Below are 18819 nucleotides of genomic sequence, written 5' to 3'. Positions count from 1 at the left end.
CCCCTTAAATGCTGGGACTAGGGGCTGCTCCACTACCACCCTGCTCTTAACTTTTTATAAAACAACAGAAAGACATATTTTAAATAGGTGATCAAGGTGGGTTTAGTGGCACGTTTCTGGAGAGTAAGAAGCATGAAGCCAGTCTGGGCTAAATAGATTTAACTGTTTCAAAAACTGTGGGAAAGAGAAAGGGCATGATAGTCAAAGCCTGAGGCTGACCTTGGCTAATGAAACCCCAAGCATAAACAGCAGTCAATAGTCAGAGGGCTCAGGAGGGTAAGGCTCAGAAAGCCTGCGTTCCCTGTGGCATTGGTTACCTTGTACCTAAGTGGTAACACTAATTGTGTTCTCTCCTTCAGGCTGGGTCCTCTCCTCTTTCCAAAGCTGGCCGGCCTCCCTGCCTGCCTGCCTGCTGGAGATTTCCCCACTGTTGGCTCAGGAGCAGTGTGGTCAGATTTCCTTCCCAGTAAAGAGCATGTATACTAATAGCAATTATTTTTAGCACCTGCTTTCTATATCTTTAAAACCCTGAAAGCAACTGTCTAAATGTTCCTTGTCCCTGCTTACTCACCGCTTACAAAACTTTCAGCGTCTAAACCAGGCACGGCGCACCTCTAATCCCAACCCTCCAGAGGTGGATGGAGGTGGAAGGATCAGAAATTCATGCTCCACTCCGCCAGCCCAAGTCACATGAGCACCTATCTTAGAACAAAGCATTTAAGGGTCAAAAGACTCCCTCAAGCTAGTAAAGGTCAACCTTAGGATCCAGAACTCCTACTAGGTGAAGGCCTGGTGCCACACTTCTGTTTGGATCTCAAGTCGTTTCTCCTCTAATGTTGTCTCTCTCCCTTACGTATTCTTTATTAAGGTATCTTTATTAAGGCATCCTACCTGATTCAGCTCACTGGGGATTCTTATAATCCCTTCAGACACTCCTCTCAGACCAGCCTCTGCCCAATTCTGCCCTCGGCTGACCCCTGTGATCCAGGACCATTCCGCCCAGGGATGTGTGTTTGTATATGGACTCTCTGATCTGGGTTCCCTCTCTCACTAGTCTGGTCTCTCCTTGATTATTGTCTGTCCTCCTGCCCTTGCCCAGTCCTGTCAGACATAATGGTGCCGAGATGGTGGTGATGTTGTTAGTGCTGTCTGAGTGTTAAGCTGACTGCCTTAGTGAGGCCTCGAGGGCCTGCTGGAGGGCAAAACCAGCTCTGCTGCCAAATAGGAAGCTGGAGCCGCGCTGTGGCAACAGGTGGCAGGGGGACGCTCTGCTCCGTAGAGGCTGCTTCCTGGCTCCCAGGCACACTTACAGGTAGGCAGCTTAAGCCCCTCTCCCAGATCCTGGTTTCTTCTCACAGCCACTTTGCTGCCTCTATTCTGCTAAGCAAAACCTGTCCTCTGTGCCTGAGCTCCTGGGCCTAGGCTAGGCCTTCCCTCACCCTGATGACTCACTCTCCCTCAGTCCCTCAGCTGTACCATAAACAGGCCCAGCTGTGTCACATTCCCAGAGGGGAAAACAGCAGCTGTAGGCAGCCCCTCCCCTGGTGTTCAGGCCACTGGATGAGAATCCCCAGAGGCCATGGCCAAAATAACAGTTTAGACAAGCCTCCTTAGGGACCCTAAGATGTCAACCCCCAGGGAAGGCTGTGGGATGAATGACAGTCCTTTTTCAGAGCTGAGGCCCCCTGAATCCATTCACCCTGGGGTTACTCCCTGACTCTCTAATGAAGCCCCAGAGCCAAACAGTGGGTGGGGGACTAACATTCTAGGTCTGTGATCCTTTCAGAGAAGAGCTTTGTCCTCAGCTGGCTGATATGTACACCCTGAGTTCAGTAAAGTCTGTTAGGCCAGGATCCAGTCTATCTATCTATCTATCCAGACTCTCTACCCAGAAACTAGTCTGGACAAGAGGACTCAGAAAAGCTGGGTCATTCCCTAACTGAAACAAGCAGGCACCCCTCAGCACACATCACGGGTCCTTGCGGTCACCTTTCCGCTTCACTGGTACAGGGGTGGGGAGGGAAAACTGCCTTCTTCCAGTCACCTCCCATTCCACCTGGCGACACCCCCACTGCCTCCTGTCAACCCCCGCACATGTCACGTGGAGCAAATCTATCAGGTAGAACCCCTCTGAAAAAATGACCAGTTTCCCCAGCCCAACGGCCATCCACTGACTGCTTTGCCTTCCCAAGATACGGATGGAAATCAGAGGCTAAGTGGGCTATGGCACCAGGAGAGTCCCACCTGCCTGGTACTCAGGCTCTCCCCGAAGGGAAGCAAATGAAACTCTGTCTGCCTGTAGAACGGAGCTCAGCAGGAGGCTGCTGGACTCACATCCGCTGACAGGGGCTGTTTGCCTCCACACCTGTCCCTCAGGTCCTTAAAGAGAAGGATATGAATGGACTCTGTCCTCTTCAACCTCCACTCTAATTCCCCTGTGGTCATTTATTCCTCAGGTTTTAAAGCCAAACTTCAATAAATAAGATGGGAAAAGCCCACAGAGATTTTTCTCCCCTGAACATTTTGTAATCACTCTTCTGTAAGTATTTCAGACCAGAACTCCCCATCCCGCCCACACTGACAAGGGTCAGGGTAATGAAGTGGAAAAGATATGTTCACAATTTTGGCTGCATCTGCTCCCATCTCTAAGCAACTCAGGCCCTGGATTGTGGGGTGGCGGCCCAAAGACGCCACCTCAGCCGCTGACTGATGTTTGTGCTTCAGCTGATGGAGCGAACTAAAGGGCTGTACAAACTGGAGACATTAAGCAAACAGACTAGAGTGTGTTGACCAGATGTCCGGGGGAGGCCAAGGCTCCACATCATGGGGTGTGTGCTTGCACCAGTAGATTGGTGTGCTTCTCCCTCAGGGATGCCCAGACCCAGTGCTGCAAGAGACCTGAGCTAACCAGCCATGACTGTTGGATAGCCTCTGAACCGCTTACACTGAAGGAAAGGACTATAGTGTGGAGGACAGAGTGTAGACTCCCAAGGCTCTGTGAGGGGGGAAGGTAGGAGGGGAGGGTGGAGGAGGGGTACAAGCTATGGGACACCTCCTTCTGTTTTATGAGGAAAAGGCATCTTGCCAACTTGGGGCCCCTTCTTCACCAATGAGTGTGACAGCCCACAGTCCATGTCATACAAAGCTTTGGGCCTGAGAAAGTCCCTAAATGAGGGTTTCCCTGACAACACATTCCCCCACATTCCCAGGTTATCAAGGAGCCATTCTCTGTTTAAAAGTCCTTGTAGATTTGATTTAGGGAGTTCTAAAGGCAACCTTGAAAACACTTTTGTCCCCAAAATGAAAACACGGGTGGGAGGCACAAACAGAAAGTGCCATTGCGCTGCCGGCACTGTGTCTGGGAGCTATCCTGATGGTTCTGCTTTTTAAAGGCCTGGGCTGTGTCAGAACCAGATTCAGCTCTGCTCAGCAGAAAGCGTCCAGCCCAGGGATATTGCCTAAGAGCTGCAGTCTGTCCTCGATAGCCCATTTCCTATTCCCTCTCAGGGCTTAGTCTCATGAGCTATCAGGTCCCGTGAGAAGGCTCACAGGACAAGGGAATGTCCAAGGAGACCCTCCAGCTGGGGGAATGGGTGAAGAAGGTGACTTAAAAAGTGCTCAGAAGGGGTTGGGGATTTAGCTCAGTGGTAGAGCGCTTGCCTAGGAAGCGCAAGGCCCTGGGTTCGGTCCCCAGCTCCGAAAAAAAGAACCAAAAAAAAAAAAAAAAAAAAAAAAAAAAAGTGCTCAGAGAGCTAACCTGAACGACTTGGGGTGTGTGTGCAGGAGTGCTGATCCTCTGTCCTCAGGGGGAGAACAGCGTAGTGTCTTAGGGCCTCTAAACACAAAGTTGGCAAATGTTTTTCCGTGAAGGGCCAGACAGTAAACATTTCTGTCTTTGTGGGCCATATGGTCTCTGTCATGACAGCCCAAAAGCCCCTGTGGCATGAAAGCATCCATAGACAACATGTGAGCAAAACAGCCCGATGTGGTTCAAGCAAAACCTAGTTTATAAAAACCAGGCAGACGTTTGGAGTCGACCTGAGGTAGCAGCTCACTAATCCCTGAAACCTAGGTCCAAGATAAAGACGTCAGGGGACAAGCCCTATACCTCCCTTACAAGGATGGATTCCCTCCAACCAAGTGTTTCACACAGTGCCCACTTACCAACTAGCCTGGGTAGGTCCCTGAGGAGAACCAGGCGCTATCACACACGCTACCAAACACATGTATGCACACACATACATACACACACAATGATGCTGAAAGCAACTGACACCCTACAATGTCCCTGAACAGAACATGTATGTACACTGTTTGCTTGGCGTCTAAGTGCATAGTCTTTCTGGAGCATATAGGAATCTAATTCATGGACCATATAGGAATCTAAAAGCCCCAGGGAAACCCTTTACTCCTACAGAGATTATTTGTATTTCAAAGAGTTGTACAAAGTAAAAAGAAAATAGTACAAGGGGAAATGAGATAAATGATACAAAGAAGCAAGTCACAGAAAAGACCCACTGGTGACAGTGGCCAGGGACAGGGAAGACATCTGTAACCTGAGCACTGGAGAGGGGAAAGCAGGAGAATCAGGAGTGAAGGCCAGCCTGGGCAACATGTTAAGTTCAAATGCAGCCAGGGCTAAATGAGACTCTGTCTTAAAAATAAGTAACAATATAAAAGAGGAAAGAAGAAGAAAAAGTTTATGATGTATCATTTTCATGGTGTCAAATTGCGTAATCTTTAAAGGATGAAACATTTAGCCCTAGTAGAGAGGAAACAGAAACAAACTCTGTGAGTTTGGGGCTAGCCTGGTCTACACACCAAATGTCAGGCCAGCCATGGCCACATTAGTGAGACCTTTAAAAAGAAAAAAGAGGAGCAGCAAGATGGTTCAGTGTATAAGAAGGTATTTGATAAGAAAATTTATTCCCCAGAGCCACACGGTTGTAGAAACCAACTCAGAAAGCCAGCCTCAGACTGCCACATGTGCTTCATGTGCACATGCAACAAACAGATCAAACAAATAAATGTAAAAACGTGTTACAGATGAATGAGTAGTCTTGGAGGAGTCTGAAAAGGCGCTTTCAGACATGTTTCTGGGACCGTCACTGCGGATACTGGACTCCATTCTAGGAGTCCGTTTGAAAGCATGTATTAAAATTTAAAACATGGGGGTTGGGGATTTAGCTCAGTGGTAGAGCGCTTGCCTAGGAAGCGCAAGGCCCTGGGTTCGGTCCCCAGCTCCCAAAAAAAGAACCAAAAAAAAAAAAAAAAAAATTTAAAACATGCTAATCTGGGGGCCCAGAAATTCTACTTCCTGGAACTTATTTTATAGAAATACATGTTCGAACCGTTCATTCATTTCAATAGTGTTCACAAAGGAAGGCCCTGGAAACCAACCTGAATGTTCCTGAGTGGGGAACTAGCTTCGTGAATGAGTTTGTCTCTACTGCAGGGCGACACTAAAGATGAAGAGCACAGAACTCAGGGAAATGGGAGACGAGTTGTGTAGATGAGGCAAACTGATGGTGATGAAGCCAAAAGAGTGACACACGCACGCACAGACTAAACAATACTGAGGGGTATATTCTAAAATTCATGAAGGTAGACACATAGGATTGGGGGGGGGTGTTTTTAGAGACACCACTGCCTGGGAAGGATTTCTTAAACAAAGCTCCCCACTCTATCTACCTCTTACTCTTACTGTTTGAGATGGTCTTGGAGAGCCCAGGGCAGCCTTGAGCTTCCTATGTGACTGAGGATGCTGTTACTGTTTGAGGATGACCTTGAACTCCTGACCCGCGGCTCCTTCTCATCACAGAACTGCTACTGTTTAGCAATCCTTTCTACCATTTCAGGGGAACAGGGGCCAGGCCTCATTCTGTAGCTAAAGCTGAATGAAGTCACAGCAACTGTCTCCCCTCTGCCCTCCAAGTGCCGGATTACAGGCGAGCACCACCTACCCAGCTCTTCTCTTTTTATAGATGAAGTGCTGGGGTTGGTACCGAGCCCTGTGCATGCCAGGCAAGTGCTGAGCCACACCCCAGCCTGTATTTAACCCATGCTTCACGCTGAGTAAGCACCATTCTGCACCTTGGTGCCTAAGCTCCTCAAGTCCCAGGACCATCTCAAACTTATATCCCTGAAATCCAGATCTGCCCTAACAGGTGCCCGGCGTCTCCTCTACAACAACAAGGGCAATCGATGCCAGGTTTATATTTTTCATCTTGATAAAAAGGGCTGGTGGTTGTCGTGTTGTCCAAGAACAAACAGGCCTGTGCAGGACTCCTGTTTCACATTTACACAACACACTGGAATCTGTGTTCTCTTCACAGTATGAACATATTTCTCACTGTTTAAGCATTTGTTTTCCTCGGGGACTATGAGAGGGGAGAATATACCTATTTTTATTTTAAATGCATGTGATTCAAAACAAACAAACAAAGTGCCCCAACAGATACAAAGTAAACCTCCCTGGCACCAGCAGAGTCCCCAGATTTCTGTGGGCCATTCACCCTAAGATACCCACACCCAGGGCACACCACTCAGGCTGCCCATGCTGGCCTTTTTCACTGAACAGAGATCTCGTGAACTTCCTGTGTCCTCAGACACAGCTAATTCTCCCTGCTGGAGCAAAGCTTAAGAAAAGGGAACAGATGGAGGCCTAGGCAGGCCACAAAGAGTCCTCACCTCCCAGGGCTCCTTCATCAAAGGACCAGGAGGGTCCTACGATTTCTCAACAGCTTGACTCCTGACTTAATCATAATGGGAAATCAGAACCAGACTTCACCACAAACAGTAACGGCAACTGGTGTACCCCCAGACCTTCAGGGGTAAACTGAGTAGGGAGATATCCCTGCTGACAGAAGCCTCTGATGATACCCCTGCCTGGCTGGGCAAGTCTGCAGTTTTCCCTCTGACAAAGATGTTTCTATACCTTCTTCAACTTCCTTCAGCTTTCCTTCAACCTCCTCCTTCCTCCTTCCTTAAAAAGAAACCCGTTTTGTGGCAACCTGACAGTCCTGTGAAGAGCAGGCTTAAAGTTCCAAGAACAGTTCCACTTATCTGGCTGGACTTCTGTGCCCTAGTCAAGTAGAATGTGGCAATGTTGCCACTCAGTTCTAGGCATCCGCTGAGGTTGGGGCTGGGTGGTTCTTAAAGAGGTCTACAAATGGCATCGTGCGTTAGCTGGAGTTCCTGAAGAGCCTCAGGACAGCAGCCATGGAAGATACTGTCTTCTCTGGACACCGTTAATAACCTGCATTCTCCACTGCAAGGCCAGAGGTAGTTGCAAGGCACCCAGGGAGGCACAGCTGCCCACTTTAGAACCCATGGGACTGGCTTTGCTGTCAGCCCACTGCACCCAGAGCCCCTACACTGCTTGGGACATCCAAGTATATATGAGAATGTAAGGAAGGGGTTGGGGATTTAGCTCAGTGGTAGAGCGCTTGCCTAGGAAGCGCAAGGCCCTGGGTTCGGTCCCCAGCTCCGAAAAAAAAAAAAAAAAAAGAGAATGTAAGGAAAGGACCTGGAAACCAACAGATAAGCCCCAAATTCAGTTTACTCAGCTGAAAATGTTCCTTAACAAACCAGTACTTACTGTTAATGAAGTAAACGTCATGCACATCCCCCCAAAGCCGTTCAGAGCCAAGGCGATAAAGATGAGCACAGAGAGCGCTGTGGGCAGACACAAAGGCATAAGTAGGGGAACCCAGCAGCACAGAGCTCCAAGCCAAGAAGGCTACAAATGAGCTAAAAATAAGGGGCAGGCCACTGAGGGTTGGCGACACCTGGAGTGAGTTCTCTTCCTCCCCTTGGCCTCCTGTCTGCCTTGTGGAGCTTGAGTTCTAGCAAAAGACATACACCCACTCTCTTTTCTGTTAACCCAGCAGCAATCAAACGGCCACAAAAAGCTCCTCAGAGACACTAAAACCCCAGGTTCCTGAAAACCTGTGGATGAGCCCGGTGAAGATGTTAGTGAAATTCAGGTCCCATTTTGGTGTTGTCCTAAAAGTCCTTAAACTCCTCGTCTAGGGAGGGGGTCCAGAAGGGAAGAAAGCTATTTGTCAGGGACTGGCTGAAGGTGCCTTAAGGGTTCGGCTCAGCTGGGTGTGATGGATCTTTCCGGTAATCCCAGCCCTCAGGCTGAACAAGGAGGACTGCAGGCTGGAGACTAGCTTGGGCTGCCTCAGTCGCAAATATCCAAGTGCTCGGTGATAGAGTACTCGCCTGACATTTGCAAGTCCTGGGTTCAATCCCAGCACTAAAGGGGGAAAAAAAAGAGAGGAGGAAGAGGAGATAGCTCAGCCTACCATGTCTGCACCACAGAAGGCCATGACCTGTAGCTGGCCTAGTCCATAAAGCTTATCTTTCAAGTGGCATCAATGAGGCTGCCACCAGGGACTGGGTTTGCGGCTTGGGGATGAGGCATGAGCTTCACACACCCTGCAAACACTTCTCACACTTTTGCTCGGGACAATTATTCTCTTACTACCAATGCATCTGAAAGAGCTAACCCCAGGCAACATACCACCGGAAAGGTGCCATAGCCACCCATGTGATTAGTGACGATGAGGGCCCACATGTATCCTTTCTGACTTGAATGGGTGACCCCAAGCCTAATACAGCATCCAAGAGCAGGTGGGCCAGTGAGCACCAGTGGATGGTGGATCTTGCCCCAAGTTTCTGGCAAAAAGGGAGAAAAGGCATACTCACAGTCTGGGTTACTTGCTCCATATGCAATCAGCAAGCAGGAAACAGCAAAGCAGGCACTGAAACCAAACAGAAAGGATGCTATTTACACTGTTACCAACTGCTACTGTTATGGATGTGGGGTATTTACTACAAGTTACCTCAGAACGTTTTACAATCATTACTTAACAGTTCTAGGAGACCCGGGAGATGCCTCATGAGATACGAAGATAACCCAGGAGGATGCTGATCTATTAGGACGTGCTCTCAGCGCTGAGATTTGAACCTTGGCTCTTTTTGTATGCTACACAAGTGCTCTCCTACTGAGCTGCATCCTCAGCTTCATCTTATAATTGTTAAAATTTCACTCATTTCACCAGGCTGTGGTGGCGCACGTCTTTGATATCAGTGCTCAGGAGGCAGTTCAAGGCCAGCCTGGGCTACAAAGGGAGTTCCAGGCCAGCCAGGGGATAGAACCCAGGGCCATGCACCTAAGGCAAGCCCTCTACTACTGAGCCTCAACCATAGCCTTTATATTTAAAGCCTATACTATTAAGAATGGCTTATGTGGGCTGGAGAGATGGCTCAGTGGTTAAGAGCACTGACTGCTCTTCCAGAGGTCCTGAGTTCAATTCCCAGCAACCACATGGTGACTCACAACCATCTGTAATGGGATCTGATGCCCTTTTCTGGTGTGTCTGAAGATAGCTACAGTGTATTCATATATAATAAATAAATAAACCTTTAAAAAAATGGCAAATGTGGGCTATAATTCATGTGTAGAACACTAGCCCAGCACACATTAGATAGAATTTCATGTGCAGCAACTCTCCTCCACACACACACAAAGAGATGCACACGCATACAGACACACACAGATACACACATACACCACAGGAGGAGAAAGAATGACACATGATTAATAATTAAATTTGCATATATTTATATATGCTTTAAAACTATTTTTTGGGGGTTGGGGATTTAGCTCAGTGGTAGAGCGCTTGCCTAGCAAGCGCAAGGCCCTGGGTTCGGTCCCCAGCTCTGAAAAAAAGAAAAAAGAAAAAGAAACTATTTTTTTTTTCTGGACAAAGTATATGGCCAGACGCCTTTGAAAACCAATGCTCTTTTCTATTATTTGGCTTAATGTGTGTAGGTGCACACACATGTTGGTGTGTGTATCCCATGGCAAGGATAGTGGTCAGAGGACAACTTGCAGGAGTCAGTTCTCTAGCTTCTACTATGTAGGTTCCAAGGATAGAACAAAAGTCATCCGGCTTGGGGGCAAGTGTCTTTACCTGATGAGCCATCTTTGATGGCCCCAAAAACTCATGGTAGGGCTGGAGAGATGGCTCAGAGGTTAAGAGCACCCGACTGCTCTTCCAGAGGTCCTGAGTTCAATTCCCAGCAACCACATGGTGGCTCACAACCATCTGTAAAGAGATCCGATGCCCTCTTCTGGTGTATCTGAAGACAGTTACAGTGTACTTATATATAATAAATAAATAAATCTTTAAAAAAAAAAAACTCATGGTAAAGACAAGTTCAGATCCTGTGGCTGCATGCAGAAGGCAGCAGGGCCACAGTATCTACGGATTCTGTGGCAGATGCTGTAGTAACCCTGTCCAAGGCAGGCATTTAGGGAGCCCCACGAGCACTGCTACTACAGCCCAAGATTCCCTACAGCAAAGAATGCAGCTCAAGGCACCACCTATCCTGATGCAGCCCTCAAGGGACCCATACCGACCTGCCCAGCAGCCTGAGCTTCCTTGGACCATACTTGTCCATGATGATGCCCAGAGGCAGGGTGATGGCACTGAGCAGGAAGGAGCCCACGGTGAATGCCAGATTCAGAATCTCATCCTGGGCCTTGCAGCTGAGCCAGCCATTCACTAGGCTCACCTCTTCGTGCTCCGGCTCTGCAGTGCTCTCGACTGTGCCATTAGTGACATTCTCTGTGTGTATGAAGAAAGAGACCATGGTAGGCTTCCGCAAAGATTGAAGACAGACTCACCCTCAGGATTTTACCACCGAGAAAGCCAAAGTTCACTCGTAGTGCCTTAAGGCTCTGGCAACTGACCAGACAGGGCTTATTCACCCAGACCCCCTGCAGCAATAATGCAGATGTTTTCACTATCTGTAGAAACCGGAAGCCAGTCAAAGAATTCAATAAAGAAGCCATTCTTCAGGAAACAGTCTTGTCTACACTTTCAAGGACTTCAAGTGTCCCCTGATACAGCATTAGTCCCAGGTTAGGATTTCTATTCTAGCTTGAGGGCAGATGCCTATTGTCTAAGCACTTTAGAGCTGAATGCAGTCAGATCAGGGGCCCAAAGTCATCCACAGATAAGGAGTCTGAGGACAGTCTAGGCTACAAGAGACCCTGTGTCAAAAGGGAGAGGGTTGGACGGACAAGATGGCTTAGTACCTGCCACCAAGCCTAATGACCTGAATTGGATCCTCAGGAGCCACAGGTTAGAAGGTGAGGCCTGATTCCTCTGACTTTTACTTGCCCTGTGGCATGTGTGCATCCACACATGCACTACATAAATGCAATAAAGCAGGGCCGAAGCTGTGGATCCTGGCACAGGAGGCAGAAGCAGGAAGATCTCCAGGTTCGAGGCCAGCTGGTCTACAGAGTGAGTTCCAGGACAGCCAGGCCTACAAAGAAACCCTGTCTTAACAGAAGAGCAGAGGGGAGGGGAGGGGAGGAAAGCATGGTGTCAAGTGGGAAGACAGAGAGAAGTGGATCCTTGGCACTCAGTGGTCAGCCAGCCTACCCTTACTTCGCAAATTCTCAGCTAGTGAGAGGCCCTGTCTCAAACAAACAAACAAACAAATAAATCCATGGTGGAAGGCTCCCAAAGGAACAACACCTAGGGCTGTCTCCACATGTTTATGTACATACATGTACATACATACACGCAGTGGGCATGGGCCACCTGGGCTCCAGAGTTAAGACCTTGTCTCAAAAAAAATAATGTGATTTCTGTCAGGTGGTAGAGGTGCATGCCTTTAATCCTAGCACTGGGATGGGTCTCCAAGAGGTCAAGGCCAGTGTGATTTCCCTTCTAGAGTATCCTACACCCTATACCCAATAATAGTAGCTCAGGGTCTAGCCTTGGCTGTGGAGCCGCAGGCTGTCTCAAACAGTCTCAGTAGTTCTGTCCACAGAGACACATACAGTCAGTGTAAAGGAGGGCTTGGATCTCTTCAGAACGCCAGGGCTTCCTTAGCCAATCTGGGCAAACTAATTAAGCCTGTACTTCCCAATCACAGCACACACCACATGCCATTTCCCACCACCATATACTGTAAGTCAGAACCAAAGAGTTGGCCTTCCCTTCCTGTTTTTGAACAGGGATTGAATCAGGTCCGCATGTATATAAGGCAAGCTACCTACCACTAAGACACACTCCCTGCCTGAGTTTTTGTTCTGTTAATGGCAGAGTCATTTTCTTTGATTTACTGACAAGCTCCACTCTTACTGCTCTTACTGGCTGCCCCCTCCCATGATGACATTCACTGCCTTCAGTGTCAGCGCCAGCCATACCTTGCACACATAAGAGCCCCCACCAAAGTTCTCAAAACAACACAGGGAGAAGTCCTGCACTGGCAGGAGGGAGGGTGGGGGACAAGCTGGGACTGAGAAACGCTCCTTGCTGGAGCCATTCCTTAAGTGATGCTGGCTAACCCTGCAGAAGCAAGCTTACTGATTAGCTCTAAGGAGCCACCAAAGAGCCAAAGAAACTCTTCCTCAGACTGCCTGCCTCCCAGCTGTGGCCCTCTGGCTGCCGGGGCAGCTCAGATGAGGTCTACAAAGCCTGCTCAGAGCCTCTCAGAGCCACCCAAGGTAACTGAAAAAGAAATCAATCGCGTGGGGTGACTAACCACAGGTGCCTACCTCCTGAGCCAGGCTAGGGGCCTGCAGAGACCAAAATGGCGGACCTGCTGGATTCTAACTTCCCTTCCCCTGCTTCCTGTCATATATCCTTGGAACTGTGACTTGACCGTGCTCTGTTGGCTTCCTTATCTGTGAACTAGACACGACATGATGGTATATATACCTCTAGAGCTTTGGGGATGGTTGTGAGAAAAACCAGAGCTCCCAACGGGCATACGGAGCATGGGGCCAACAGCCACTGCTTCTGCTGGTGTCGGCCTTACTGGGGCTCAGGATGGGGGGGTTTAATAGCAAGGCAGCTTCTCAACAGTGGCAAGGAACACAGCGCTGGGTCAGCATGTGACAGTATGCGTGTGTGTTTAGTTGCGTCCTGGGATGAGTCCAAGGCTAGGAATAATCCTCTGGCTACTGTGTATCTCAGCGGGCCCTGGCCACCTTAGCTGTTTACCCAGTGAGTGGAGACAATGAACCAGACCCCAGTAGCCAAAAAGATCAAGAGTGGTATGGAACTAGGACAAGAAGAACCAAGCTGAAGACAGGGATTTAGGGGAATCAGAGCCAGGGCTAACAGCCTGAACCCTCACACAAACAAAACCTTTCGGGCCAGGCCCCTGCCACCTTCAATCCCCTTTCCAAGACATCCTCCACACTGACAACCAAAACACACGGCAAACAGGGTTCTCCCAGCCCGTTGGTCCCATGTGTTGCCGTGGCTGGCAGGTGTGAGGAGGGGCTGGTTTCAGGTGTCAGCCCTGGCAGCAGAGCAGGAACTGGACCTGCAGTAGGGGGACAGGGCCTCCACCCAGCAGTGAGCATTCTTTCCTCAGCAATCATGCAGGTATGGGGCGGCCAGCACAGATGAAATACAGGGGGAGGAGGGCACTCTGCCCGCTGGGAGACCGGACTGTGGCCACCAAGGGTCTGCAGTCAGTTACGTGTGCTCAAGAACTTCAAGAGCCATGAGCTCCCTGGTGACACAGAGCAGGGGAGGAAGGAGGGTTTTTTTTTTTTTGGGGGGGGGGTGGCACAAGGTGGGTACAGCCTATTGAGAGGCACTCTCCCCTAGAGTTCCCCAGAGTCCATCCATGACTCTTTTGTTTGTTTTTCTAGACAGGGTTTTTCTGTGTAGCCCTGGCTGACCTGGAACTTGCTCTGTAGACCAGGCTGACCTTGAACTCAGGGATCTGCCTGCCTCTGCCTTCTGTTTACTGAGCTCAAAGGCCTGTACTACCATGTCCAGCTTCCACTGATTCCTGATGGAAAGAAGATAAAATCTCAAGGCACTGGCTAGCATGTGGCTCAGAGGTATGGTACCAGGTCCTGGGTTCAGTTCTCAGCATTGCAGTGTAATTAAAAAAAAAAAAAAAGTTAAGAGCTGGACAGATTGCTCAGTGGTTAGAGCACCTGTTGCTCTTGAAGAGGACCCAGGTTCAGTTCCCAGCACCCACATGGTAGCTCACAACCACTGAAATTCTAGCTCCAGAGCACCCAATGCTTTCTTCTGACCTTAAACGTCACCAGGCACAAGTATGCTGCACAGAAATACATTCGGGCACAATATTTGTACACGTAAAATACAATAGATCTTTTAAAAAATTTTTTTCTAGTCCTAAAATGGGCCAGTGATGTAAGTCAGCAGATAAAGGCACTTGTCACCAGGCCTGACAGCTTCAGTTTGATTCTCTGGACCCTACAGTAGAAGCAAAGAACAAATTCCTGCAAATTGTTCACTGACTGCTACATGCACACTGTGGTGCATGCCCCCCACCCCAGTAAGCACATGAGGACGAGTATCTGAAGTTAGTTCATGATCTGATCAGTCTGCAACTAGACACAGGGCTTCCGAGGAGAGGGCCTGGGGCAGAAGCAAGGATGTCTGCCTTTCATTATGCTACAGTCACTATACCCAGGAACAGGTACCAATTCTTCAAGCCACCAGTATCTGTTCTTAAATCCTGCCAACAGGGCACCAGGCCTCTCCTCACTTGCCTTCAGAAAGTGATGTCTAACAGCAAATGACCTGGGACTTAGGGGCCGAGTTAGGGTCTTTTTTCTCTGGGGAGCTTGAGTGTCCCTTGCATAGAGAGAAAACTGAACCTTCCAGGAGCCTAGCCTTCTGTTAGCAATAAACAGCCCACACAAATCCTCTCAGTCCCACTAGGTGCCCACTCATACCCAGGCTGCTCCTGCCTTCTCTTCTCCCACTTGGCCACAGAAAGCCAGGAGAGGGACCAACACTAGGAAGTGTCAAGCCCCAAGGTGTCCCCGGCTCAGTCTGGAGTGCAGCCAGCACCAACCCAGCTCAGGCCAGCCTGTTTGGGTGACCCCTACACCTGTTTACTAAACAGGTGTCTCCACCGTGAAGTGGTCAGAACAGCCCAGGCTAGCCCCACCAGGGAGGGCAAACAACAAGACAGGCAAGAAACTGGTGTGCCAGTGTGCTGCGATGGGACTGGCTGCCAGGGCCAGGGAGAGAGAACAATGCCCTGCACTGTTGGCCCCTCACAAACAAAATCCTAACAGAGGAGGCAAAGGAGCCATGAGGGTTCTGTGACCCCACTCAGGGCTCCCCTTGACTTCTTTAGGGTCAGAGAGTGTCCTCCTCTCAACCCAGGCAAACAAAGAGAGTGGGGAACTCCAGAATATCCCCCTGATGGTGCTAAGGAAACAAAGAGGCACACAGATGGAGACACCCCCAAGTTCCTTAGCAGTCCTTTCTCTGGCTAGTGACTGGGCCCCTCCCTCCACGGCGCTGACCCCGGGCCAGCCCTCCTGAGGGTACCTGCCCCAGCATCCCCTGCCTCTCTTCTATCCTTAGTCTATCCGGCAACAGGAAGCAGCATGTCAGCCCAGCAGGGGAGATGTGGGTGAGAGGTCGCCTAAGCCACAGAGCAAGCAGGAGGCAGGCAGGGCTCACAGAGTACCACCGCCCGGCCCTCTGATGGAGGCCCCAGGAGCAGCAGCCTCCTGCAGGCAGCCTGCTGAGGCCTGGCCACTGTGCTCTGTAGTAGGCATTCCTCAAGCCACTCAGTGCCCTCTCAGTCTGACCCCGTATTCCACACGGTCTCCAATGGAGACGTCAGGGAAGGAGACTGACTGTGCCCTCCTGATCCCCATGGGTTAGAGGCAGTTCTGGAAGGCGGAGAGAACAAAGCTAGGCAGCACCAGAGGCTCTTCCTATCACCCAGTGAGAACGGGGCTGTCCCTCCGCTCTCTCACAAAGGCATGGAAAGCCAACCCAAGCAGACAGGACCTTCATGAGACACTAAGACAAAATAGGCCGACAGATGTTAGGGAGGGAAATCAGGTCATGAGAGGGTGAGGGTGGTGGTGACAGCCAAGGGTACGCTTTACGAAACGTTTTAGAGGCTGTGGGTACAAGCTTTTAGTCCACTTACTGTTTCTTTTGGACTTTTTCTGAATTCAGAATAAACTAGGGGTGAGCTAAAAAAGGTGTAGATAAGTGGTAGAACCGGCACACGTGAAGCCCTGCGTTTGCACTGGGAAAAAAAATGAAAAACAAACAAGGGGTGGAAGAAGTTAAAACAAGTCCAGGGAGGTGGTTCAGGACTGTAATTGTTCACTGCATTCCGGAGGCCAGCCTGGTCTACACAGTGAGTCCTCCAGAGGTGAGGGTCTTGCTTCTCGGCGTCAGGGTGAGAGGTCCTACCAGGTACTGACTGTGTGGGCCAGGAGCACAGAGCTGAGGGGGGGGGGGGATAAAGCGCTCTCTATGCAAACACTGAGCACTAGCATCAGATCCACGCAGAAGCCATGGAAAAGCTCTGAGCTCTGGGCTCAATAAGAGACCCGGCCTCAATAAATAAAAGGGTACACGGAGCAGGCGATGGCGGTACACGCCTTTAACCTGAGCACACAGAGGCAGAGCTCTGTGAGTTCAAAGCTAACCCGGTCTACAGAGCAAGTGCCAGGACAGCCAAGAACACACCACACGGAGAAACTGTGTCTGGGGTGGGGACATAAGGGGTGGGGACTGGAGAATGACTGAAGAAGAATCTTCAAATCGACTTGCACGTGCACACACGTGTCCATAGATGTGAGAGCACTCACATGTACACACAGAGTGGGGGTGGGGGGTGGCCGGCCACCTTCCTGTTCAGAGCTACGCTGAAGTCTAGCAGGGGCCCCAAAGCTTTCTGTCTCCTGCCCTCATTCCACCCACATTCACACCCAGCATGTAGCAAACCCTCAGCCATCACAAGAGCCTCTGAGAGGTTCACTGGATTCTGGCAGTCCTCTGCCTCCCTGGCTTCTTTCTGGCCTTGAGAATAAAATCCAGTTTTCCCTGCCTCCCAGCCCTTCCACCTACCCAGTCCTCTAGCTCCCTTCTGTGCCAGTCCTTTCTGTTTTCCCCTCTGAGGTGTAGCTATATACTACTCTGGCTCCCCCAATACCAGCTCACCCTCCATTACCCTCTAGGCTTGTGCCTTAAGTTTAGGGAGGTCTCCCACTTGGCCACAACCAGATCCCCACTGCTGGTCTTCTCCCCACCCCCTACTCCCACCGCCCACCCCCCCACACTCAAGGAGGCAGAGGCAGGTGGATTGACCAGCCCAGTTGACACAGAGAATTCCTGGTCAGCCAGAGTTATGGGAGGAAACCCCGTCTCAGAAAACAAGGACCCCAAATCTACTAAAGAACAACAAAAAAAAACAAGGGAAGAAGTCATGTCGGGCGAATGGCAACGGTGGTCATATAGAAGCCAAGGGGCTTAGCTTGGGAAAGCCCCACTCTTCCTGGACTAGACACTCAATGGCCTACAGCAGGAGGACAAGAGAACTCTAGTTGCTATCACCATTACTGCCATCACACAAAACTCATGAAATGCCCAGGCCCAGCTCCCGAGCTCCTGCCCAGGATACGGAAAAAGCAAAGCAAGCTACTGGGCCACAGAGAGGTAAGGGATTCCTTTCCTTCCTCCACATCACCAAACTGGAACCCAACACCGTGTTTGTAGCCAGATTCTGGCTAGAGTCCCAAAGCCTTCAACAGGTTCAGGCAAATTTCCTTCGGGGAACAAATTCACGCCATCAATCTTAGAGACAACAAAAAGCTGAGACATCCGAGTCTCTATCAGTCAGTTGCATGCAGGTCAGCTAGTTAAAGGCCTAAAGCAATCAACTCCCCCATCCACCAGGGCTGCACTGCAAACCTTGACCCTAGCTTTGCCAGACACTCCCAGTCAAGGAAGCACAGAGGTTTCTGGCCCTAAAAGTCAACAGGTTCCCGGGACTCCGCAGAACAAGGAGGCTGGAGAGATAAGCTGTGTGGAATCAGCAGGCCTTCCCGCCGAGGATGCTAGGTCAGCGAGTTTGCCAGATAACCAGAAAAACCAAAATCAGACTCGGGGCAAAGGCATAGGATAAGAAGTTGATGTTCAACCCACGATCCTGACCCTTTCCCCTTCACTCTGGTTTCTAGGAGTGACCTGTCAAATCTCTCAAGAGCTTAAATACCAACTCAGCATTCTGCTGGCACAATCCTTGACTCCCCTCACCCAAAGGAAGGAAGAAGACAGAGTTTTCCCCAGGAAAGCAGTTTCCAGCTCCATGTTGCCCATACCATCCGAGAAATTGTGTAAAAGTGGACAATCTGATGTCACCAGTGCCATGAGTCAGGAAAAAAAAAAAGAAAGAAAGAAAAGGAAAAAAAACCTGACCACAGCAGCCCTCTGGTCAGGATAAGGTACTAAAAGTTTCGCCTGGGGGCTGATTTTTTTTTTTTTTAATTTCTGTTTTTTAAATCCCCAGTGTATCCTGTAACAAAGGGAGAAGAAAGAGTCAACACTCCCACCTGTTCCTTTCAGAGGGGCCTTTAATCTCCTGACATCCCTGAAGCAAAACAGAAAGCTTGGTCAAGGAACAAGGTCTGACTCTTGTCTCTCAAGATTTCTTGCTGATGTGGGGAAAGACCTGCCAAGAACCCTTAAGGCTATTAGGAAATATTTTTGAGTGCTAAAGGCTGAAGGTTGATTATCAACGATAGGCTTTCTGCCCTCTCCCAGGTGGCCTTTGGATCCCTCCCTTTCTCCTGCCTTTACCCTCTCCTACTAGGCTCTGTACACTGAGGATCCTCTGGGCAGATTAGAGAAGGGAAGGGAAGACTGACCGCTGACTCAAGTCCAGGCAGTGGGAGTGGGCCTGAACTTTCTGGTAAGAGTGAGAGGCTGGGTGAGGCAGCACAGGCTTGTCAGCCCATCACACAGG

General features: G+C 49.8%; 1 protein-coding gene across 11 annotated transcripts in view; it reads right to left on the bottom strand.

Moving 5' to 3' along the window:
• The window catches only part of Slc43a2 (solute carrier family 43 member 2), a 45391-nt gene that overhangs the window by 22995 nt on the left and 3577 nt on the right, over positions 1 to 18819 (bottom strand). For all 11 annotated transcript variants that reach the window (XR_015630385.1, XR_015630383.1, XR_015630384.1 and 8 more), the window contains 3 exon segments: positions 10436 to 10643; positions 8716 to 8771; positions 7601 to 7677 (listed from right to left, as the gene is read on the bottom strand). Coding sequence is in view for 5 of the 11 variants with exons in the window: in NM_001439656.1 (NP_001426585.1) it covers positions 7601 to 7677; positions 8716 to 8771; positions 10436 to 10643 (341 nt within the window). In the remaining 6 variants the exon portion in view is untranslated.

Source organism: Rattus norvegicus, chromosome 10, assembly GCF_021556685.1.
Source record: "Rattus norvegicus strain SHRSP/BbbUtx chromosome 10, alternate assembly SHRSP_T2T, whole genome shotgun sequence".
In the NCBI taxonomy this organism is placed as follows: domain Eukaryota; kingdom Metazoa; phylum Chordata; class Mammalia; order Rodentia; family Muridae; genus Rattus; species Rattus norvegicus.
Note: the sequence above shows the minus strand (reverse complement) of the source record. Positions and strands in the feature narration are given on the sequence as shown.